The following is a 24172-nucleotide window of genomic DNA, read 5'->3' on the forward strand; positions in this document are numbered from 1 at the left end:
AGCCCCAATTATCAAAAAGGGTACATTTTCTCAGAAAACTTATTCAACAAGTGATTCAGCACACAGTTCCATAGTTTTATAAAACACATGCTGACCATGACATCCTGATACAGAAGTTCTATTTACAACAATGGCAATACTCATTATATGTAGAAAAATGTAGACGAAAGGACCGAAATTCCGATGTAAGTAAGAATCTTAGAACAGCAGGGATTTAGCATTCACTCTAAGCATGTTGTATCTTAACTTGTTGCACAAGTTCCCTCCTCCAGAGCTGCTCAGGATCTCCGCTTTCATTCCTCATCTTTTCCTCTTCGAAAGGCTTAGGTAACTGTCTGTTCTCAAGCTTGGAAGCCGGTTGTTATACCATGGGTTAGTCCTGTCTGAAACGCCAGGAGATGCAGGTCTCGGAGTGCTCCTGGACACATCAAACAAAAGACGCGTCCCTTACAAAGATCCCGGCACACAGAATCTAATGTATTTGAAATAAGGCACGAGAGATTGCTGTGGTGAATTCTAGAGACCGCATTTCTGGTTTTCACCCTGTTTTTCTTGAAGTTGAGATAAACACTTGTATGATAAGTCTTAATAGAATAGCTGAAAAATTTAAGAGATCATATTATACTTGATGTTATGCTTGGATTTGTATATCTTTATGCATACGTCATGCATTTTATTGTAAAATAAGTATGATAACTGTTGTTTTGTTTAAAACAAGACCAGTTTTCTGTGAGTGAGTTTTCCCTTCAGCCAAGTTCTTGTAAGGAACTGCACTTCTCTGAATTTGGCTGCGTGTTTTTCAGGCGCCGTTCGCTCCGGGGCTGCTAACGGTAGCAACGGTACACAGAAGAGCCCCACGTTCAGCTTTATTATTATGGAATAGTGTGATTACCACATGCCAGATTTGCTTTATGAGAAATATTTTTTTAAATTGATCACCTTTCCAAGAATAGCAGGCAGCTAATCTAGGTTACTCACAGGAAATTTCTGTCCACGTCTAAGGCAATGATTTTTGCAGCTGCCTCATATTTCAGTTTTTGTAGATACACAGTGCAGCAGAAAGACATCTGTACATTTAAGACCCTGAAAACATTGTTTTTTATTTGGATCTCAACTGTCACTTAAAGAAAAGTTAACAACTAGTCAGGGACACCTGAAAAGTGAGATTTTCTGTGATAACAAAGGCTAGTTGCATGCCGAAAGGAGTGTGTTCCCCTCAGAAAAAGTAAGATAAATATTTATGTTTTTCAGACAAAGAAATAAGCCGGAGAAACGAGCAGATTCGGGTCACCAGCAGAGCCACTGGTGGGTCAGAGGAGCATCAGAGCTGAGCGAGGGAAATGCTGGGGGCACACGCGAGCGGGAACAGGACGCGGGAGCGTTCCTTGCGGCGACAGCCCTTTTAGACGGGATCAACCATAACGTCATTCATTAGAAAATTTATTATGTAGCTCTGCTTGCTGCGCGCGGGCGGCGCGGGCAGCCTGAGGTGAGCCCCTCTTTCCCCTGGTGCACCGGGGCGGCAGGGCCGGTTGGGGCGGAGCCAATCAGGCGTGGCGTGGCGAAGGGAGCGGCCAATGGGGAGGAGGCTGGCGGCTGTTTGAATTTTTGTACGGGCTGAGGCAGCGCTGCCGTTAACGGCGCTCGCGAGGGACCTGAGGCGGCTGCGCTGCGGTGCGTGTGGCTGCGGGTTTTGGCGGGCGGCGCGGGCTGAGGGGAACCTCGCTCTTCCCGCTGGCTGCTGACGGGAAAGTGCGGGGAAACTTACCCGGTGTGAGGGGAGAGCGGCCGGAGGTGCGTCCCGGGGACCAACCGCCCTTCTGGAACCGTGTTGGAAACGGCTTCTCCTCTGGCCCTGCGCGAGCGGGGGGCCGTGAGGGACAGTCCCACCAGCCCGCTACAGCTCGTAGCTGAAGAGCCAAAGAGGCCTGACTCGGTGTGCGGTGCTGCCCAGGGGCCCGCGGCCGGAGTTGGCCGCTCGCCACCTGAGGGGGGGCTGCGGATTGGGAGGAGTGTGGGCCACGCAGGTGGGGAGAGAAACATCGTGATTTTAGTAGCCTTTGTTCCCTTAGATTCTTGATTGTAAATAATTGGGGTTTTTTTGTTGTTGTTTTGTTTGTTTGTTTGTTTTTAATATATAAATATATAATTCCCATGGAGGGAAAATGAATGCTTAATTCCCTCTAAAAGTTGGGGAACTGAACGGTAGGCTTGTGGCCACACAGAAAGTGTGTGGTGGGTCGGCTAATGAAAGCCGGTTCTGTCAGGTTTCAGGTCAATTTCCTGTTGTTTTTGTTGTTAATGTAGAATTGAAAGGAGAGGCTGTCATGTCACAGGACTGCAATGACGAGTGGGAGCTGAGCAAAGAGAACGTGCAGCCCCTTCGGCAGGGCCGTGTCATGTCCACCTTGCAGGAAGCGCTGGCTCAGCAGGACACCTCCATCCACACTGCTGTTCAGCTCAAAAAACAGTGAGCAATGTTTGGACACCTCCTTTCCCCTTGTCTTCCTGCCTCCGCATCAATTTTTCTATGTCATAATTAACTGTACTAATCTCATAGGCATTAAAAAAAGCAGAAAACAACAGAAGTTTAGTAATTGATGTCTATGCTACTATCACAGTCCAGGTATTTAGGACTACTTGGTGTGGGTGCTGTACAGCATACACTACAATCTTCAGGTTAGCAATGGAGCATTTAAACAGCAAACACCAGGGAGATTTGCTTGTGCCTTTAAATGTACTCACATAATTTATAAAGAGGAGAGGTTTGGGGTTTTTTTGGTCTTTCCTACAATAGTCTATTGAAGCAAGGTATTTCTCAGGAGATAAATACTTCCTGCTATCATAATGTAGGCACAGGTATCTCTGTGTGTCTTGTCATGCCAAACCACCTAGGTGATTTCATGTGAAGTCAGCAGGGCCTATGAACAGCTGCCCAGTACTTACTGAACCAGTGCTTATCAGCTGTATCTGGATCTTTTTTTTTTTTTAATGGAGTGCCATGGAATTGTTATTATACTGGGCTCTGCAAGATGGTTTGTCCAACTTGACTCGTTATGTTTGTGAGGTGTGATGGTTGAGCAGAGCCTCCCAAGAACAAAGGGCTGCCTGGGGAGCACTACAGGATGAAGTTGGAGCCACTGTCCAGCCCAGGCTAATGTTCTTGTCTAACTCAAGCTGCAAGGTTGTTTTCTTTCTTTCTTGCTGCCTGAGGGTGAAGTCTTCATGTTGTAGGGATGGAATGATGCACAGGAGTTGAAGAATGAGACAAGGTGATGGCGACTGTCAGTGTGGCCACTTAGATGTGTCTTCACTGTGCTTTCTGGTACAGGTCTGTAGTTGTCTGATCATCAGCCTTTTCCATCATCCTGTGTGTGTATTCCAGCCTCTTTCTATACTTAAATAAGGGACATTTCATACAAAAATTTAATTTCACGATATATCTGTCTGCTAATAGTTTTTCATAACGCCGCAAGTGTTCTTTCAAAGGAGTCCATATTAGCTTTGGGCTAGTGGAAATTCTTGGAAATATCCTTTGGAAAGATGCATATCTGTTCTTGCAAAATAATGATACATTTCCTAGCACTTTCATTTTTGAAGAAGAGTGCAAAAGCTTTTGATTGTTCTGGTCTCAGTAAAAGCTCAAGTCTAAATATATACTAACCTTAGTTTACATTGTAGAAAACATCTTTACAGTTATATACTTGTATTTATTGGATGGAGGCTGAGGGGAGACCTTGTTGCTAGTTGTAGACAACTACCTGAAGGGAGGTGGTAGCATGGAGGCTGTTAGTCTCTTCTCCAAAGTAGCAAGTGACAGGACAAGGGAAAATGGCCTCAAGTTGTGCCAGGGAAGGTTTAGATTGGATATTAGGAAAAAATTCTTCCTGGAAGGGGTTGTCAGGCGTTGGAACAGGCTGCCCAGCACAGTGGTGGAGTCACCATCCCTGGAGGGGTTTAAAAGGCGTTTAGATGAGGTTCTTAAGGACTAGAGTTAGGTTATGATTGGGCTTGATGATCTTGAGGGTCTCTTCCAACCAAAATGATTCATTCTATGATATTCTTTTTTTTTTAGGGAGTTTGAATCAGAAATCCGATTTTACTCTGGAGATGATCCACTGGATGTCTGGGATCGGTAAGTGTCCTTTTATTTCAAAGGAAAGAATAGAAAGGTCAGATATCCTTCTAAAAGCTACTATAATTTAATAATTAAAAGATAACATATTATTCAAAAAACTGTTATAGAGTTGATATTTCAATACTATGCCTGATTCTTTTTTTTTGTCTCCTTACATTGTACAGAAATAGAATCCTTGTGTTTTATTCAGAACTGATTTCCTATTAATATATTCCATTTCTAGGTACATCAAGTGGACAGAGCAAACCTTCCCTCAAGGTGGAAAGGAGAGTAATCTCTCAGCAATATTGGAAAGGGCAGTGAAAGCACTCAATGAACAGCGTCGATACTACCAAGATCCCCGCTATCTTAACCTCTGGCTCAAGTTTGTGAGTGTTCTGTGAATGTGTCTTCTGTGCTGCTTTTCTTGGTATTCATCATGGCATTTGCACAGTTGTTTGTTTGTAACAACAGAGTCACAGAATATGTTGTACAACTGGTGCAATATTAGAAGTATCTCTCTGCAAACATGTTACCTACTCCACTTTTTCAGAAGGAATTCAGACCTTAGGATTATTCAGTTTGGACAGCTATAAACTCCATAAGTTTTGTTATGGAAAAGCTAGTGCGAATGAGTTTAAGGAGATAATCAAGTGATTTAAAGGAAGATTTAATTGAGGAGGCTCCATAGCACAGTGGGTAGAGCTGTGATCTAATAGACATGTGGTCATGAGTTCATAGTCCCACTGGAGCCTGGGGGACTCTGTAGCAGCTACAAAGATCTTCAACTTGATCTTGACCTTCTGGGTTGGAAGGCTGGTCTCTCTTCATGGAAGGGAACCTGAGAGGGGCAGGAGGCTGCACGAGCAGCCGTAAGGTGAACCTGTGGGAACAGAGCTGGAGCTTAGGAATAAAAAGAGAATTTGGAAGGAGGGGGCAGGCTCTTCAAGAGGAATACAAGAATTCTGTGAGGTGATGCAGGGAGAAAATTAGAGGGCCAAAACCCAACTTCAGCCGAGCCTTGCTGCTAAAAGGCAACGAGAAATGCTTGAAATGAAAAAAAAATGTTCTGAATTCACAGGTGCATGCTATTAAACATGAAGCAATCAGAAAGTAATAGTAATTAATCTGGGCCTAAGTTTTAGTTGTTCTCATCTTCTTAAAAGCAGCTTCTCTCCAGGTTTAGCTTCTTGAGCTGATGTACTAGTTCCAAAACTGATAAGAAATATGTTATCCTTTATCTAAAGCTAAAATGACTGTTCTCAGGAATACTAATATGACATAGTTCAATCATTGAATTATCTCTGATTAAAAAAAAAAAAATAAGAAATTATTGGACTTGGAATAGATAGGCTAAAATTAAGGGATTAGTAACAATATTGACAAATGTATACATGCAGTCAGAGGTTTTTCTCATTATTATTCTTTTCCTATTGAATTCCTTTCCTTTACCTTGTGCACTGTGAGACGCAATACAATTGCATGTCCTGGCTTTACAGCTGCTCCTGTAAGACTTGTATCGAAACTAATGGGATGCCTCTTGCAGGAGGCATCAAAAAGCAGACAGGGACTTGGAGTCCTTTTTAGTCCAATGTGAGTACTGAAATACTTTGATTGTTTCAGGGAGATTGTTGTAATGAGCCCTTGGATCTGTACAGTTACCTACATAGCCAGGAAATTGGCACAACTCTGGCACTACTCTACATCACATGGGCAGAAGTACTTGAGGCTAGAGGAAATTTTAAGAAAGCGGATCAGATATTCCAGGAAGGTCTTCAGCGCAAGGCTGAGCCTTTGGACAAACTCCAGTCCCACCACAGGTAAGTTTCCAGCTAAAGAGATGAATTCAGAGTAGTCCTGTGTGATTCAGTGAATACCTGCTATGGTGAATTTTATGCTGACTTCTTCAATGTTTTTTTCAGGCAGTTTCAGACCCGTGTTTCTCGACAGACACTGCTTGGACTTGAGGAAAGTTCTGATGAAACAGATGTGGGTCTTCTGGGAGCTGCAGAACCTCAGAGAAGCTCACTGGCAGATCTAAAAGGCAGGGGGAAGAAAAAAGTGAGAGCCCCAATTAGTCGTGTAGGAGATGCACTGAAAGGTACATTCAGTTGCATAAACCACATATTATTACTGGAAGAGTTACGTATTTTTGTTGTGGAATTTGCACTTGAGTGTGATAATGTAAAGGTTAGTTTGCATAAATCTTTTTGCTTGCAGCCACAAACCAAAACAGAAGCTTCCAGACTCGTACCTCTCAGCAGCTTTCAAACAACCCGAGTTTTGCTGTATTTGATGAAAATTCAGCTTCAGCTTCTGGACCGGAGATTCCCGTACTTACCCCACAGCCGTGGGCAGCACCACCAGTTCCGAGAGCCAAGGAGAATGAACTAAGTGCAGGACCTTGGAACTCTGGCAGGGTAAGGAATCTCAAAGTAGACTGGCAAAAGAGGAAAGTGTGTGTGAAGTGATGACTTCTAATCTTTGGGATGAAGGTTGTACTTTTTCCCTTGCCTGGGGTTTGTGTCTATTTGTAACTACAGATCTTCCTAAAGAGTCTCTGGCTATGTGCAACCTATTCAGGTTTAGCAAGCTGATCTTGCTAGAATAAGTTTTAAAACTCTCTAGAGTTCTTAAATCAAGAAATTAGAATTCTTGTTAACCAGAAAAATTGGTAGAGATGACCTGCCGAACTGTTTGGAGAGCAGAAAAAGAATACAAGAGGGAAAACACTAGTCAAAGAAAGGGAGAGAAGCCAGGTATTAGTTAGTTCTGTAAGAAAAACAAGAGTTAAATTGACATGATACGATACAACCAGAAGGAAGAACTTGTTGCTTATTTTATGAAAATAAGGCATGTACAGCATTCTGCAAGCCTGTTTTGAAGTACTTGTGAGGAAAACAGAACAGTGGAGATCAAAAGAACTGAACTACTGTATCAATAGAGTATTTATCCTGACAATAGGATGACAGAAAGTAGGTTCCAATGGTTTAAACCAGTGCTGGAGACATGAAAAGAGTCAGCCGTACTACACATGTTTAAGCTGTTCTAGAGAAATTATTCAAGATATCTGGAGAAAATTAATCCTATGAAATCAAGTTTGTTTCATAGGTCCTTAGCTACCCCTTATTGTCCCCCTGCTCTTTGTAGATTAGAAGGGAAAAACAGAAAGTAATCAGGTGATAAAAATATTTTAGACTTAACTTAAAACAACTTCTATATTGAGAAGCTTAGAAACAAAAATTAGGATGAGAGGAGGAAAGAAAATGGGCTGAAATTCATGGAAACTCCAGGAATAATTACTACCAGATACAAAGCAATTTGATTAAGTGAATGGAAAAGTTCAGAAAATCACAGGTTTAATTTAGCTGTGAAGAATGAGGAGGAGGAATTATTAATGTAAAACTTCTGTTTATCAGTTGCCTCGCTTTGGTCTGCTTAACACATTCGTTCTGGTCCCCAAGTACTTTTGTATTCTTTTAATGTTTTTCCTTAGTGTTCTTTCTGTTCCCCTTTAATGAAATTCATTAGATTTAATTAAAAAAAAATCTGCAACTAGCAGAAGAGTTAAGGATGTTTAATTCCCCTCCAGTGAAGTGTGGTGCTTATTCTGGCTTGTGTTACAGTGAGAGAATAACCTCTTGTGTGCGCTTTGAGATAGTAAAAGCTGCACAGAGGAAAGAGGTTCTTCTTTAAGTGCCAGTGTGAAGATAGAGAAGTAAACAGTTTGAAAAATGGTGGAAAAGAGAAGCCAGTTTGTGAAATATCTCCACCATGTAACTTCTTCTGCTTAAGATTCTAGGGGAATTTCAAATAGGCAGATGAGGGTAACATGTCAGACTAAATTCTATTTGTCTTCTCTTAAATAATGGACCTCAGGAGCAGTTAAGGGATTTTTGTTGTCTCTGAATGACCTCTGAGAGGAAAATTGAGAAGTCTGGAATATCTTGGTGGGCAGCAGAAGGAATAATATCATAGAACTGGGACAGTCTTGGTTGAAAAATTAGGACTATAGTATTTTTGGAAAACAAACAAGAGGAGTGACTAGAATACCCAGCTTGACCAGCATTTCCTCAGAACAACAAAAACTAGGTACTAATGAGGACACAGGAGGAGCATGTCGTGCTTTTTTAGGTACCAGTTCTCAGCTGATGGTCTGTAACAGTTTATGGATCAGAACAGAATTCATTCTATAAATTGATCTTGAAAAACTTTCAGGTTTAACTTTTTAAATAGCAAACTATAAATGAGCCAAACACTGGGAAAAGGTATATTCAGAGTATAGAGGAATATGGAGTCTCAAAATGAATCTTTAAGCTGTTAACATTGACTTTTCCTTCCTCAGCGTCCTCGCAGCAGTGCAAATTCTGGTGTAGAAGTGCCCTGTCCACTGCCCAATTTCACCCCGTATGTGGAAGAGTCGGCTCAGCAGCAAGTCATGTGAGTCTTTGCTTCAGTTTAAAATGGGGTCTGCGTTTGAGATTATCAAAGCTGCTTTGTAAGATTCTGACTCATTTTGCCAAGTAGCCAAGCCTCTATAGCTGCAAAAAAATTAGAAATCTGTCAACCTGGAAGCTCTTAGTTCTTTAGCTTGATAGCAGAGGCTTTAGTAGAGAATGTGTAAGGATGTGGGAAGTATTTGACTATCGCTGCTCATTATTTGGGAGCCTACATCATATTTATATATGCTAATTAGTTGAATCGCTTAACTCGACGTGTTTACACAAAACCACAATTACCTCTCTTAGGATGCTGTTTACTCGGAAAGCAGCTCTGAATTGAGACAGATTTACTGCTGTTTTCCTCTATATTGGGAAGTCTGTGCTCCATCTATCTGGAGTTTTATTCTGAAACAAGCTATCAAAGTTTCCATGACAACAGTGTTCCTTAGGTCATGGAGGAGTGTGCTGTTTTGCCTGAAATTACCTTCCTGCTTGTACAGTGCTCACTGAAATGCAGATAAATCCCAGGAGATTTATCCTGCTGTTTTGTCAGAGCAGAGGAAAATGCGTTATTTTGCAAAGCTGCTGACCTTTCTTTTTCCATGGCTAATGATGGCCACAGAATGCGTAGGCTGTTCCTAAGAGAGAAGTGGAAAAGAACGTTTGATATTACCAACAGCTTCCATGGCTCTGAATTGCACATAATCAAGGAGTGATGAAAGGTGGCAAACAGCGTGAATTTTTCGTGTGGGTTTTGTGTGTTGCGTGTGGACTGCAGAATCACTCTGACCAAGGACACACCATGCTTTAGTTTAAGACTATGTAAAAATTAAGTTTCTCTTTAAGCAATAAGACTATTTCTTGCTCCTGGAAGTCAGTGGTGCCATAGAATTAAAGCTCTTGACATGCTGGTCTCTCAAACAGACTCATTACTTACAGAAGGCAGCATCTTTTTTATACCAGGGAAAAGGATGAAGTGAGTGGGAATTGAACATCATGCTAAATTAGCTGTAAGCAACTTGAGCATAGAGTTTGTAGGCAGTTTTATTCTATGTAGTTGAAAGTTTAAAAGCAGATTTTTTTTTTTTCTGCCTTTGACTTCATTTTCTCCTGGTGCCAGGGTTGTAAACCAAATCAAGTCTGAAAGTGTTACATTTAAACTCAGCAAACATGATGCAAATCATGCCATTCATTGTCATCCAGAGAAGGACCCTGTAGTGATCTTGGTAACAAGCCTCCCCCCCACAAAAAAAGCCTTAAAAATCCCAGCCATGAGGAGCACCTCTTTGCCTCATTTCCCAAATTCACCTGCAAAATAAAACAAATGTCTTAGAACTGTGCACTGTGTTTGCTTTTGAACTGTTTACCCAGAGCACAGTTAACGCTTTTTTTTAAGGTCATTTGTTCAGATCATCTTTTATTGAGGTGCAGAAAATTGCTGGAGTCATCTGGATTACTGGCATCTGTAAAACTGTACAAATTCTGGTTTGTGCTACATTGCTCGTTTCAGGAGAGACATTCAAAAAGCACTTCCAAGCTAAGAAATAGACTGGTACTGTCTCCTTTCACTGTACAGGGATGGAGGTGTGTGTTTGTTTTGTAATGAGGCACTTCATTCTTGTCACTCAGCATGTCACCCTTGTCACACACAGGCTGATGGAGCTCAAGCAAACAGATCCTGTTGCAGAATGCACAGCAATTCAGAGTATCATAAGAATTGTATTTGTTGTTGAAAGGGCCTTATTAACACTTGGTTTTGTTTTTATTACACAATTCGGAGTTGGTATGCTAGCCTTTTACGTGCTATCATTTCATTTTTCTTTGTTTCTTTTTGGCGTCAGAAGGACAGAATGTCTTTACAATATTCCACAACTTGATTCTGAAATGAGATATTTTTTCTCCCATGCTTGCTTTTCTGTGTTACAGTGAAGTACATATAATCAAAGTAATAATTGCATGTTTTTTCAGGACTCCCTGCAAAATTGAGCCCAGTATAAACCGTGTTTTAAGTGCTCGCAAACCTGAGAAGGAGGAGGACCCACTACAGCGAGTGCAAAATCGTCAGCAAGATACTCAAGAAAAGAAAGAGCTGGTGATGTACTGTAAAGATAAAGTTTATGCTGGAGTCGAAGAATTTTCTTTGGAAGAGATCCGAGCTGAAGTCTACAGAAAGAAAACAAAAAAGAAAACCGAAGGTATGCTTCAAAATGGGATGACATAAGACTTGAAGATAAAATCATAAAATTATGCTTCTTGTCAGTGTACAGCTGTCTGTTATTGCAGCTAGTTTTCTTTTTCTACTGGAATAGTTATTTAACTTCTCTGAGGTATAGAGAAAGTAACATACCCGACAGCTTTACATGTAAAGCATGAAGTGGGGAAAGAAGACCAGAGGTTTTAGCCCCCTTAAAAATAATTTAGGCTTCAGCCACAGATTGCATGTGAAATATGCATCATGCCTTAAAAGCTTCTCTCCCTTAGAGGAGATGCAGGCCCTAGCACAGAAGAAGGAAGAAATACAAAGGAAAATTGAGGAGCTGGAGAAGAAATTAGAGAAAGAAGAGGACAAGCAGCAACAACCACTTGAACAGGTACTGTCCTCATTTAACTGTGCTTGTACGAATAGCTACTAATTTAAGTAAAATACCAAAGGAGGAACTATATCTATTTCTCTTTAGCTAATATTTCTTCAACTTTTTGAAAGGATGATTTAGTCTATTTTATGCATACATCAACCAGTAGATGAATGCTCAGAGAAATATTGATTTTCTTCTCCCCGGCCTGCTCCCAGTTCATATCCTCTCACTGTAGGAATGTAAATCAAAGACTTCAAGGTATTAGATTTTTCCTTTTCTGAGCAGAGTATCCTTCACACAAGCACACTCTGGTCTGTCATTGCTTGCCTAGCAATGTCTAAACCCCAGTTTTCTTATAGGTTGCAAATAACAAGTAGAAGTTAATTATTTTAAAGCTCTTCCTTTTTTCCAGCTTCATCAGTTGGGCTAATAAAGTCTGTTCTGTCTTTCCCCTCCATCCCCATTTCCAAAACAAGGCCTTAGAGTAAATATTTTAAATAAGGAAATACAAGGTAGGGTGAATTTGATGTGAGCTATGTAAGCTCTTATGCATGTCTTCAGTAGTTGGAGTACAACTAAAATCTGTGAAAGTTATATGTGGTTGCAAAGATTAAAATTATGCATTTTAACTACACTAAGCAATAAGAATGGACTTTATTTTCATGCGAGTAAATTAAGTACAAATGAAAATGGCTGAAGATGGCTATTAATCCATGAGGGCTTTAACCACCTATGCAGCATTATCATAATGTTCTTTGAACCTTGTTGCATGGCTTGTGAGTCCATTACTGTAGAACCAAAATACGGTTTTGTTTCTACAGCCAACAGATATAACAGAAGCTTCACCGCCTATGGGACTGCAAGGATTTACTTCTTCCAGTGCAACAGAAGTTAGGGAGAAGCAGCATCAGTTGCAAAGGTAATACAGGTTCTTTGTCAGCAGTGAGAGAACTTGTGGGGATAATTAATTATGAGTGACATGGCTCACTAACAGATAGGCAGAGTGGAATATACCCCTAGGCATCAGCCTGGAAACAGGATCTGTAATCTATCTCTGTATATTTTCGATTATTTTTCTGAGGGATCTTAGTGTCTTACAAGTAGCAAGTGTCAGCTTGGCTTGCCTTTTTGACCAAGCTTACTTATGTTCTGTGAACATGTGTAAATTATAAGAAACAAGTTTGTATCTTTTTCACAGTGAATTCCAGGCCTCTGAAGATCCTCAGCTATATAAACCATTTTGTTCTGAGGGTAAGTGTTTAATTTTTTTACCATTAAGGAGAAGGCAATGTTAAAGGGAAGTGTTCTTTTAGATGAATAGGAAGACCGCAACAAGCTAAACTCAAAAGTCTAGGTGGATTAGAAGAATGAAAATGAGAACATGCTAGAAGTGCCTTTAACCGTATTCGGTAAAAGAATGAGCATCTGAGGTCTGAGAACTGTCACTATTTGAAAGCACTTTTGAGAAGAAGAGCTTTTTCTTTTTTTACTGACTGAAGAGCTTGTTTTACACTTTCATATATGCAGTCTTACTAAAGTGAGTAAAAGAGTTTAACACTAAGATTGATACTGTCTTAAGTACTTTTTCCTCAGGGGATTTGGTAGAGGAATACAATCAGAAATTACATATTCACTGTTGTTGTTGGGAAGGGCGCATGCTGAAGAAATTTAGTGTTGACCTGAGCTGACTACTGTTACTGTTGACAGGGGTGATCCGGTCTCTTGATGTATGCCCAGATACACAAAGGGGAAATGTGCTTTTAGACTCTGAGTCTGAACAGGGGGAACGGAGAGATGAGGCCAGTCTTGGAAAAAAAGGTACGAATTCTGAAGCTGGCTAACATAAGTTATAAAAGTGTGGTTTGTTAACATGACAAAACCAAGCCTTTTAAAACAGGTTTATCTAAATGTCAGTTCTGTAACTTCTTGCTAGGACTGGTATCTCTAAGACTGTGTATTAAATGTTTTAAATAGCATTGGATACACTGTTGTGGAGAAACTTGATCTTGTAAAGCATCTTGGGTTTTCTTTACAGATGTCGGTCTCCTTCCTCCACCAGATCCTGCTACGTCTTTCTCTGTGTTTGATGAATCCTCTACTTTGGCAAATCAGAATATAAGGTAGAATTATTCAAGACCTAGATTTCAGAGGGAGTGAACAGTGCGGTATCAAACCACTTTCTGTAGCAGCTGAAATACAGTACTGTTTCTTGGATGGATGTGGGGTGGGTTTTTTTGTTTATATTTGTATTTTTTTTTTGTTTTATTCCCTTACTCTACTTGGAAAGTCCATGATGAAGAAGTACTCTCCTGTTGTTCCTCCTCAATCTAGAACTATTTAAGCTGCTATATAAACTTTGTGAATTTTGGAGAGCTGTCTACATTGTGGTTTACTGGTAGTTATGTAGTAGAAAGTGGTAGATTGAAACTGTCAGGCTTAAACTCTTAAGGGGAATCTCAGTTGAGGATTGGAAGCTACTCTAATAAATATTTAATGGAATATAACTTTATCTTAGTTGTTCTGCAGATCATACACAGAAAAGTGCCCGTCGCCCTCTTGCTGTTCGTAAACCTTCAGATTCTCTAACTGCAAAGGAGAACATCCCACCAGAACCCTGTGTAAGGAAATTATTTACCTCATTTACCACCTGTCAAGGAGAAACCAACATAGAATTGCTGTTTAACTGAGTGAGACTGGTTGGACTGATGTGATGTGTGATAAGCAAGGATTCTAAACTTATTTCTGGCATGGTGATACTTGAGTTGGGTGATGTTTAAATTACACTGGGGATTTAATATTTTTATTAGGCTTTAAGGTGGCCAATATGGAGGTGAGAGTAGGGAGTCTTCCAGATTTTGAGCAACTGATCAGTGGCCAGGATTCCTCACACTGAAGCTTTAAAAAGTTAGTATGATGGAGAGCTGCACTCTTAAACGCTGCCTCCTGTTCCACACCAGTTTCTTGCCACACATCCAAACAAGAATCTCAGCTCCTGTGTTCCTCCCCTGAAGTGCCTTGCACTTGACTCCCTTAAACCTTTGTATCTTGCTTGCTAAGCTATGTGTCTTTGTCGCAGTTTTGCAGGTGTTTGCAAAACTTTCAATAGAGGTGATAGTTGCTGTCTCACCAAAGGACTTAGTTATTGCTTATCATGACAGACCTTTAGACTGGCTGAGTGAAAGGACTTTATTTTGAGCTGAGAAGGATTTTATGTACACCTACAGCATGAAATACTTGGCAGGGCCAAGCATGGTAAGAATCATGCTGATTTTGGTTCTAGAGTCAGACTGGATAACTGCATAGTGCTACTTTCCATGTTCTGTGGGCCTTAAGCGCCCAACATTTTAGTAAGCACTTTAATAAGATGCTTTGAGCTGAACTGAAACACACTTCTGAGATGGTAGATACTAGGTAGCCTTCAACAGCCTTAACGTGGCAACTCTGCAGTGCTCTAGAGGGTAACAAAGCTACTCTCTCTCCTTTGGAAAAAATGTGTGTAACTGTGACACAGAATGCTTGGGGTTGAAAGGGACCTCTGGAGGTCCCCTGGTCCAGCCCGCCTGCTAAAACAGGTTTCAAGTACTCAAGTTGAATGAGCAATGTAAGTAGACTACACGAAGAATGAGTGTTAGAATCATGTTGGAAGGTGTGAGGTGGAAGAAAGGGGAGAGATAAATGTTCAACTTTTAATTAAGTTTTTTAAACATTGACATAAAAACCTACAGGTTTTTCACTGTCTCTTATTTTTTTTTCAGGATGAGCTGAATGGAATTGAACCTTTGAGTGAAGATGCAATTGTGACCGGCTCCTACAAGAACAAAACCCTTTGTGCCAACCCAGAAGACACATGTGACTTTGTTAGGGCTGCCCACCTGGCCTCAACGCCCTTCCACGGGGCGCTGGCTCCAAGAGTCCCAGCTCCTGCTTTGTCACAGGCTCTCCTGAAGGAAGATTGTCCAGAACCGAAGGCTGCACCTCTGAATCAGGAAACACCAGTTTGTGAGGGAGCCTACAGTGAAGCTCTTTGTGTAAATAAACTGAGGTAATTAACAACAAAGCTTCTTAAGCCCCTTTTCCTCTGTGTCTTTGCTTGTGGTTTTACTATTCGGTTGCCCAAGAAGCAATTTTCTGCAGAGATCCGAATATACTGAAGACAGCCATTTCTCTGGCTTGGGTCCATTTTGCCTTGAGCAGATTTAAGAGGTAACAGCAAGCCCACTTGGCTTTTCAGCATTACTGCTGCGGGACTTTAACTCCATGCTTTTTCTACCAAATAACCTGCAAAGAAATTAATAAACACATTCTGTCTTTGGAGCCAGAAATTAAAAGTAGCATCATCAGTTCCTTTTATACTCACGTGGTTCTGTAGTTATTTTAGTATGTAAAATGCATCTGGTGATTGTGGCTTAGATTTCTTCTACAGAGGAGAAAGGCTGGAGAGAAGAAAAAACTGGCAAACAAGCTTCTCTTTTTTATAATTGTAAACAAAAAAACTCTCTTGCATTGGGTTTTCTCAATTTAGAACTGAGTTTGATATGTTAACTGTTAGTATGTAAACATGAATACCACGCTGAAGGTGTTTACTTGGCAAGTTCCCTGGGAAAGCATGCTGATTATAATTAGGAAGAGCAAGAGTTATTTCCCACCCAGCCCTCCACTGTTTTAAAAGCACCGTAGGTCTGAATTTTGGTAGATACTAGACTAATAAGCACTCATTGTGTTTTCTCTTCCATCAAATATGACTGCTACAAGAGAAGATAAAATTAATCCATAGACTAAAATTCTGAGTAGAACTGATCATTGAAGCTAAAAGGAAGCTCTGACATAGCTATTGGTTTTCTGCTGAGGATGGGAAAGGAGCTGGTGTTATCTAGACACTGTATCTTCTGGAAGTCTGAATAGTTGATGACTTTACTTGCAGCCCGATCATGGAAGCAAGTCTGGAAGATACTCGCTCGTCAGGTTCTTCTGTCTCCTCAGGATCTTCACTTTCCTCTGTTACACAAATATCTACTATTAAATACCTGCATATCCCTGAGAAACTGGAACTTGCTCAGAGCTTGCCCACTGAAACGGTTCCTGATTCTGGAGGTATCAGTGAAAACGCTACTGGTAAGTACTAAACTGAGTTTTGCTCACAATGAATAACTTGCAGCTGATGTTAAACTGGTGCTTTTTCTATATTTCCTAAATTCTACTCTGATTTCTGCGTATTTCTCATTACTTTGGCTGTGACTAAACTTGTGTCTCCCTTGTCAGAAATCATAGTGAGATATACAGTATATTATGACATCAGCATCCAAAAGATCTACATATTAATGTGATGTTATTTAAGGTATTAAAGCAGAGAATGTAGGAGTAATGAGGTTTAATGATAATTTCTTAAACTTTTGATCATTCCCATTGCTTTTTTTTTCTTGTTCTCTGCACACATCCTTTGAACTGCAGTTCTCAATCTGGATGTAGTAATTCTACTGATTACTCCTTAAGGCTGCATGGAGCAGAAAATTGCTTTGGGTGTCTGTCAGCTTATTCCTGTAGAATATGCCAATAAATTTCATAGGTTTGTGATGGTGAAATATTGGAACACCTATTTAGCCTTTGAACTATGATGTTTTCTGGATCTACTTTCATGGAACTACTTCCTGCTCAATACCTTACTGCAATGCTTTTCAAATAAATATAACAGTAGGTAATGATACTCTGGTTCTTACCTTTGTACTGGGAAAGCTTAAAATGTTGTCACCCATTACCAGCTGTGGTCCTGGAGAGAGGAATTCAGTAGAAGCCATCTGGTTCTGCTGTGCTTTACTCTGCCGATCGTTTGAGATCAATTCTCTTCGGGCTACTGTGGTTTTGTACAGATGAACTCATGTATTGAATGATGTTTCTCTGTGTCCTATTATGCAGGAAAATAAGCCCAGACTTAGATGTAGTTATCTGATGTGTCTTCCAGGAGGTAAAAGCCATTAAATTCTTAATATTGCAGTGAGCAGCAGAGTTGGACTCCAACTTTGTTTTCCTTTTCCTACATAAAACGCCTGCTGCATTCAAAGGAGAGAATTTCAATAAAACTCTATTTAAAAATCGCAAACTGATCACTTGCTCTTTAAAAAAGTGTTAATTTGCAAATTGAGTTTGAGTTCTGCTGTGGCTGTGCAGGCCTACCTAATATAATTCAGAGATTTGTCCTTTGTGAAAGATGCATGGTACTACAGTAGAATCATTGAGACCTCATGATGAGATGGTCTGGAAGGTAGTTTCAAAGATAGGTGCTATGTTCACTTCAAAGAACAAGAAATTATTGGATAGAGATTAATTGGCTGAAAGGCAATGCAATAAATGAGTGTGCAGACAGAAAACTTCCAATATCCAGACTACTTCTTGTAATCAAGTCACAGAGACTTAACACCTAGTTTCAGCTCATGTTTCTACTACTTGTCTTCCTAGGTGAGGATGTAACTCAGCTCTCGTGGACCACTGAACAGCGTAAGAAGCTTTTGGATCCTATGCCAGAATCACTGACTGCTTCTCCGGATTTTCACCTGGAGGCTGGTGCTCTGCCTGCCATGGAGTCTGAGAAGGAGGTTGAGCTAGGTGGGTCTGCCAGGCACCCTGCAGCGCAAGGGACCCGTTTGTGTTCTTACTACTCTGAAATATGCTTCATATTCACCCTCAACAGTTTTATGTGGTGTAGGTGAGGAGTAATGAACAGCTTGGGGCTGTATGTTTGCTGTGACAGCTCATGAATGTAAACTTTTGTGACAGGAAATGAGACTTACTGTATCAAATGGGAATACTGGACCAATGAAGAATACAAGATGTTTTTTGCCATTCCGGCTAACTTTCCCCAGTTGGATGCAAAGGGATTTGCAATAAAGGTAATGTGTGGTGGTATGAAATGTTAAAATGTCAGCCAATACGAAGTAAAATGTAGTAAGTTTGGTCTTAATCTCTGAATTCCGTGCTTGAAGATTGCTACTTCAAGTCCTCTTGCTAATTGTTGATATAGATTAAAAGTTTGAGTGTTAAAAATTACTTCCTTGGTGAAGTAGGGAGGGGAAAAAAGAGGATGAGAATAATATGAAGATGAGCAATTTTTGCTTTATTCCAAAAATAAATGTTCTCCTAATGTACCTTCTTGTAGGTGTATTCTCAGCCTGTGCCTTGGGATTTTTATATCACGCTTCAGTTACAGGAGCGTTTGAATACTGACTTTGACCAAAGCTTCAGCGAGAACGGCAGCTGTTACTTGTACGAAGATGGCTGTGCTGTCTTGCACAGGGATATAAATCGTCTCACACTTGGGGTCAGTACAGATAAACAAAGTCTGATTGTAAAAGACATGAACTCTTGCATAGGTACCATTGGTGAGTTTTCTTTGTCGTGATGTTCATTGCTGAAAACAGCTTCACATGTTTAATCCTGTAATCTAGCTCCTCTGTTTTTTTTATCTCATCTATGTATAAATTAGGACCGTTATAGCCTTAGAGCCTGTTTCTCATTTGCAGATCATGTGCTTCTCAGAGGCAAACCAATTTTTCACTCTTTTTTTTGTTCTTGAGTGATAAATGACCAGAGCCAAGAACCACATGTTCTTCCACAACAAGGTTTGCATCTAAAGCTCTTGTTTAACTTGGCATCTTTCAATGAGTTCCAGTCTGCTATAGCAAGGTCATTTTAAATAAAATCTTGTAAGTGCATTTGGAATTGTTGCATATCAATAGGATACAAATTGAACTGAAGACTGAAATCACTATTTAATCTCCTCCTCCTGATCTTTTGTCTACTTCTGAATAGTAGTGTCTCTTAAGAGCTCATGGCTTTCTTAATTCTGGCTGGGCTGATCAAGGGCGAAATCTGATCATACTGAACTTAGGGTAGGACTGTTACCTCTATACAGATGAGCAGAGAAAAAAGGGTGAGCTATAAATATTTCATTTATATGAGGTAGAATGACATATAGATAGATGTTTATTCCCTCTTTTCAGGATGTTATTCATGGCTGTAAGTCCATCCCAGAGGATGTTATCCTGCTGGTTGTTCACAATCTTCTGAGTGTGGTAGAGAAGCTCCACAGAGCAGAGATTGTCCATGGAGATCTGAGTCCAGAGGTGTTCTTTCTGGGAGACAGGTTAGTCTCTTTGTATGAATATGGGAGGACATATAATGCATGATTCCAGCTACAGCTCTTGCGCTTTTATTATTTCTCCTTTTTATTTGGGGTACTGATATTGCAGTCCATTATTTTTAGGCTACATTGGATTCTGAAAATAGTGAAAACTGTTTAGGAATAAATCTTTATTTTGTTTACTTCTATAGAAATAGTATGCAGTGATGTTGTAACACGTATTATGCTAGACAACATATTTTTGCTGTTGTGCCTATATTCTACTTTACCAATGCACTGGACAGCTAACTGGATACCAGTAAATAACTGACCTTTTGGTTTTACATATCTGAAAAACAGGAAATTAGAAGTCAAAGGGCAAGTGGGACTGGAATACCCAGACACTCTCCTAAACAGTTTTCTTTAAGCTCTTTCCCATCTTATATTAACAAAGTCACATATTGTCACATATTCCTTGGAATGTGATCCGTGAACTAGGTGTGGGAAGATGTTAACTTTGGAATGACTAATGGTTCGGCTATAATTCCATTAAAAGAAATTGACTGAGGCTGTTCTTAGTCTTCACTGATACATTAAAAATAGCTATTAACTTTAAATTTATTTTGAACTTACAGTTATCTAACAGGCACATCCCCAATATATTTTATTAATAATTTATTTATACATTACATACATGTACTACTGAAGTTCTAGTATTTTCTTCACACACCCCAGTGGATTGTCTTGCACATTCCTCAGGGTGCACACATCCTAGTTTGGAAATCCCTGATCTAACAGTGGCTTGATGGACTTGGATATCGTCTGCTGGATTTCTCTGTATGGATACAAACTAAATGCCAAAAAGTTAGGATGATGTTGGTGGGTTGTTCAGGTTTTTTTTAGACAGCAAAAGCTATCCTAGGACAAGTGCCCAGTATAAATTACAAAATATGCTGATAGCACACAAGTGTGTAAGGATAGTAGTGAGCAGTGCGATGTGTTGATATTGTTGGCTTGACAGTACATTGTCGCTTGTACAGATACCCCAACAACCCTTTCTGTTTGTCCTCCTGAGTGTCTGGACTAAGAAAGGCTTATTAAAGTATTACAGAGCTTAATTATTTCTTGTGTGAAATATTCTGAGATCTTGAAGGAGAGGGAGAAGTGCCAAACATTGAACTATTTTCTGCTTCCACCAACTGTGTCTCAGATAACTGTGACACATATCAAACCAGTGTCATCCCTAGCCCTTCAGTGTTCCCCACTGCCTGCTCTGGAGAGACCAGCATCCTCTGGCAGCTCCAGCTGCTTCCTGCAGGGTGTCCCTCCAGCAGCAGTTCTGGAGCTCACCGTCAGAGGGGAGCCTTGGCATAGCGCACACTCACCTGTACTGCACTGGGAAGTTGCATTAAAACAAACAAACAAACAAGTTGTGTTGTCTTATGCTTCGTTTGCTTTCTCTGCTCAGGATCTGTGATCCCTTTGCTAAGGATGAGATGACAAGAGCTCTGAAGATAGTGGATTTCTCTCACAGTCTAGATTTGAGAGTACAGTCTCGAGTAGGTTTATCCCACAGCTTTCCCATATCTCAGACCCCTCATGGACAACAGCTTCTGGTGAAAAGCTCTCTTCCTTATCAGGTGAGTCTCTGTTTAGCAGGGCAACTTAGTTTCCATGTTTCCTTTGCAAAAATCTACATTTTCTTAAGTTTTATATTTTGCAAACTCTGTGGAAAGCTCTGATCAATAAATACTAAATAAAGACAACTTTTCATCTTCAGCGTTAAGTGGAGGAACGAGCAGCGCTGTTGGAGCTGCTCAGTGCCTGTGACTACTGCATTTGTGTAGCAATCTATAATAAGACCGGAATTTCACTTTTTGAAGTTTTGTGCTTAGCAGGTCTCCGGAAGGTTCTGATGCAAAGACCAATTTAGACTTAAATGTCTGAAAGCACCAGCAGTAGGAATCTGTAGTGGATTTGCAGAAGTTGATGGAATTTGAACTTTCTGATGTTTGTTGCACTTGCAGGTAGACTTGGTTGGCATTGCGGATATAGTCCATTTGATGCTGTTTGGGGATCACATCCAGGTCTGTCGAGAGAATTCTATTTGGAAAATCAGTCAAAATGTATCAAAGTAAGTCCTTTTGCAGAGGAGGCTGCTGGGAGAGAACACAATTGTAACTTCCCTCACTTTCTTTCAATGGTACCATCCTCAAAGCTTAGAATACAGAACTTAGTGCTGTTGCCAATTTGTTGCTGATAAATTCTGAAGCTACTAGACTTGTTTGTTGTATAGTAGCCTTAATGCTGTGTAGGAAACAATTTGAAGCTGACTGTGAGCTTACCAGTCCAGTTAAGATGATTTTGCTTTTTCTTTTGTTTCAGAGAAGACTGTTTTAGTCTCTCACTTGATAAACCGAGCTTGGGGGAGTTTCTAAGTGGGTGGGTGGCGAGGAAGAAAGTTACATGAGCGTGTTGCTTTAGAAATGGAGATTATTTTGTTTTTCTGCTTTTTTTCATTCTAGGCTGTACTGAAAGGCTTCTAAGACACTAATCCAGGGTTCTGCCTGTGACAGTTGCAGAAACAGTATACATGCACAAGAAGGAAAATAATTTAAAATTGTCATTTAAGATCATGTGCAAGCAGCTTCTTTTGGAAGCTGCTGTTTGTGCTTGGGTATTAATTTCTCCTGCTCTCTTTTAGCCACATATTATGGGTATAAGACTAATCTGCCTTTATCTGCCCTTTTGTTTGTTCTTAGACTAAATGTGCATTTTGTTAGTCACATCCTGCAGAATTTTCTGGCTTAGTGTCTCATTAAGATTTTCCAGAACGCTCTGCTCGTGACAGAAGTTGCTGGAGAAGTCTGCATTAAGGATCGTGGTGTATTGGCTCCACTCGCTGTGTGAATGTCCTTGTATAACCATTGCTTTAAGAAAACCTGCTACCAGCCTGGGAGTTGCCCAGTTCCCTAGCAACCTGCATGACTTATACTTCCTAGTTCCTTGCGTTCAACCTTTGAAAAAAACAAAAAGCAAAACAAACCCCTCGCCTTAAACTGTGTAAAGAGGAAAAATGCTTTTTTCTTTATTGGGCATGTATATGTTTTTCTACTACTGACACCAGTGGTTACGAGGCTATAGCTCACTATATATACTGTACTGCAGTTACAGGACTAGGCTGTGAAGAACAAAATCACCAAGGGTGATTGTCCTCTGAAGAGGTGAATATCTGTGATGTATAGGCTGGCGGTAAATATATATGTTATACTGCCTTTGTTTTAGAAATACTAAAAAGATAAAAAGGCAAAAAAAAGAGGCAACTAAATCATTGACGGAGACTGGCTTTTGCTCTCTGCTGACAGGTATTCTAACATTGCCGATCTCTGAGCTAGGACAATCTGAACTGTCACTCAGAACTCTTTAGACTCTGCTGTGCCTCTTGTCTATGGCCATGAAGAAAATGGTCTTGTACTTGTTTTTGGTTAGGTTGTGTATGACTTCATTATTTCAGAAAACGTAAGTTACAAATGTAGAAGTACAGGGCAGATTCCTTCGGAGGCTGTGGCTGCAGCTGTTTTGTGAGTCACCTACGTAAAGCAGAGTCAGGATATTAGTTCAAAAGCCAAGGTAACTCCTCACTTGAGGGGGGAAAAGTGCTTCAGTAGTCAGAAGCCGTGCAGTCTATGGACTTCAGTGCGAGACTGAAGAACAAAGGGTTAGCTCTGATAGCGGTTACCTGAGACTCATGAGTCATTTCACCTTTTTATTCATGGTGTGTGGGTCTATCTGTGAGAGAGGGGATTTATTACAATTAATTGTCTCTGAAATGCTGTCTATATGAGAACTCTGGCAGATGGAAGGTAAGGGAAAAAAAAGCAAAACTGGTTGTAAACCACATTTAAAAAAAATTATTTCTCTTGCAGCTTTCCTTTAATATTGTCCTGTGAACTTAAGTTGAAAATGGGGGAGTAAGATTTGCCTGTACCCTTTATTCATGGAAGGGATCTGCCAGTTCCATTGGTTCAAAGAATGCTCTGGGTAACTCCTTTAACTGGAAGTGCCGTGGCTCAGTGTGAGTGCTGGCAGCTGGCAGGTACGCTACACGAGCTAACTGTAAAAACAGTGGGTTTGGTAGACCTGTGGAACAACCTGTCCAGTTACTATCCAGAAGCATACTGGTGAAAGAGGAACGGGCCCACGTGTATAAACTTAATACATTCCTTCCTTCCCTTTACATTTACTCGTGTGAGTGGAAGAATTATTTCAGACTCGGTTTTCACAGGGCATTTAGTGCTGAATATAGATGGAAATAGTGACAGACGTGTCGCATGTGCTTGCCATTTCACTGAAACTGCTCTGTTTGTTTTAGGACTGGTGACAGTGATTTCTGGAGTAAACTTTTTGGGAGAATTTTGAATGCAGATGGTAAGTCCACAGTGCCTCTGCTGAGGGAGTTAAGAGAGGAAATAAGTGACATGTTTGACAGCTGTTTCCAAGAACGTCTTTGTGAATCCTTGGCTGCACTGGGAGAAACTTTACTCCTGGAGAACTTCCTGTGATTTCACAGAGGACAAATACATTTTGTATTATAGAGAGGAATATGTTGTTAACTTTCTTTTTTGAAATGCAAGCATCAACAGTGATTGTAGTTGTTCCTGCAATACTTCACATGGGACTTGCTGAAGAATGTTGATATTGTATCAGTGCATAGATAACCTCCTAAGCCTGCTACATGAACTAGCCTGTGTCTGAGCAGTTTGCCAGAGAAAAGTGATTGTCATAACTGCCCTTGCCTCTTTTTGTATGGCTCCTTAAAAACGTGCTTAATACCTAGTTCATGCTGCAGTCACTGAAGTGTCTTTGTCTTATGTTTGGTTGGTCTTTTAACCAGTGTTTCATCAATAAAGTTGTATTTTGGTAGCAA

At 40.4% G+C, this 24172-nt stretch overlaps 1 protein-coding gene across 4 annotated transcripts; it reads left to right on the forward strand.

The window, feature by feature from the left end:
* Positions 1–1251: 1251 nt before the first annotated feature.
* On the forward strand, positions 1252–24172 carry BUB1B (BUB1 mitotic checkpoint serine/threonine kinase B). Of its 4 annotated transcripts, none has more exons than XM_065066353.1 (24): positions 1252–1489; positions 2308–2470; positions 4076–4135; positions 4362–4506; positions 5741–5937; positions 6040–6218; positions 6338–6537; positions 8463–8557; positions 10528–10754; positions 11041–11150; positions 11957–12054; positions 12334–12386; positions 12843–12953; positions 13171–13255; positions 13651–13753; positions 14891–15177; positions 16057–16247; positions 17586–17732; positions 17904–18016; positions 18283–18444; positions 19127–19269; positions 20714–20885; positions 21273–21379; positions 23618–24172. In XM_065066353.1, the coding sequence occupies exons 2-24, from the start codon at positions 2328–2330 to the stop codon at positions 23805–23807; spliced, it is 3318 nt and encodes a 1105-aa protein (XP_064922425.1). In that variant the 5' UTR covers positions 1252–1489; positions 2308–2327; the 3' UTR covers positions 23808–24172. The 4 variants fall into 4 exon arrangements, with proteins under 4 accessions (XP_064922425.1, XP_064922423.1, XP_064922424.1 ...); XM_065066351.1 differs by having other exon boundaries at positions 1270–1674; XM_065066352.1 differs by lacking the exon at positions 1252–1489 and adding an exon at positions 1584–1794.

This window comes from Columba livia, chromosome 5, assembly GCF_036013475.1.
Source record: "Columba livia isolate bColLiv1 breed racing homer chromosome 5, bColLiv1.pat.W.v2, whole genome shotgun sequence".
Lineage (NCBI taxonomy): Eukaryota > Metazoa > Chordata > Aves > Columbiformes > Columbidae > Columba > Columba livia.

Excerpts from the sequence above, each read along its gene's own strand:
- BUB1B (XM_065066353.1), top strand. The coding sequence starts at position 2,328 with ATGTCACAGGACTGCAATGACGAGTGGGAGCTGAGCAAAGAGAACGTG. Across the intron at positions 11,151-11,956 it reads AGCAACAACCACTTGAACAG|CCAACAGATATAACAGAAGC; the intron begins GTACTGTCCTCA and ends TTGTTTCTACAG. Across the intron at positions 13,754-14,890 it reads ACATCCCACCAGAACCCTGT|GATGAGCTGAATGGAATTGA; the intron begins GTAAGGAAATTA and ends TTTTTTTTTCAG.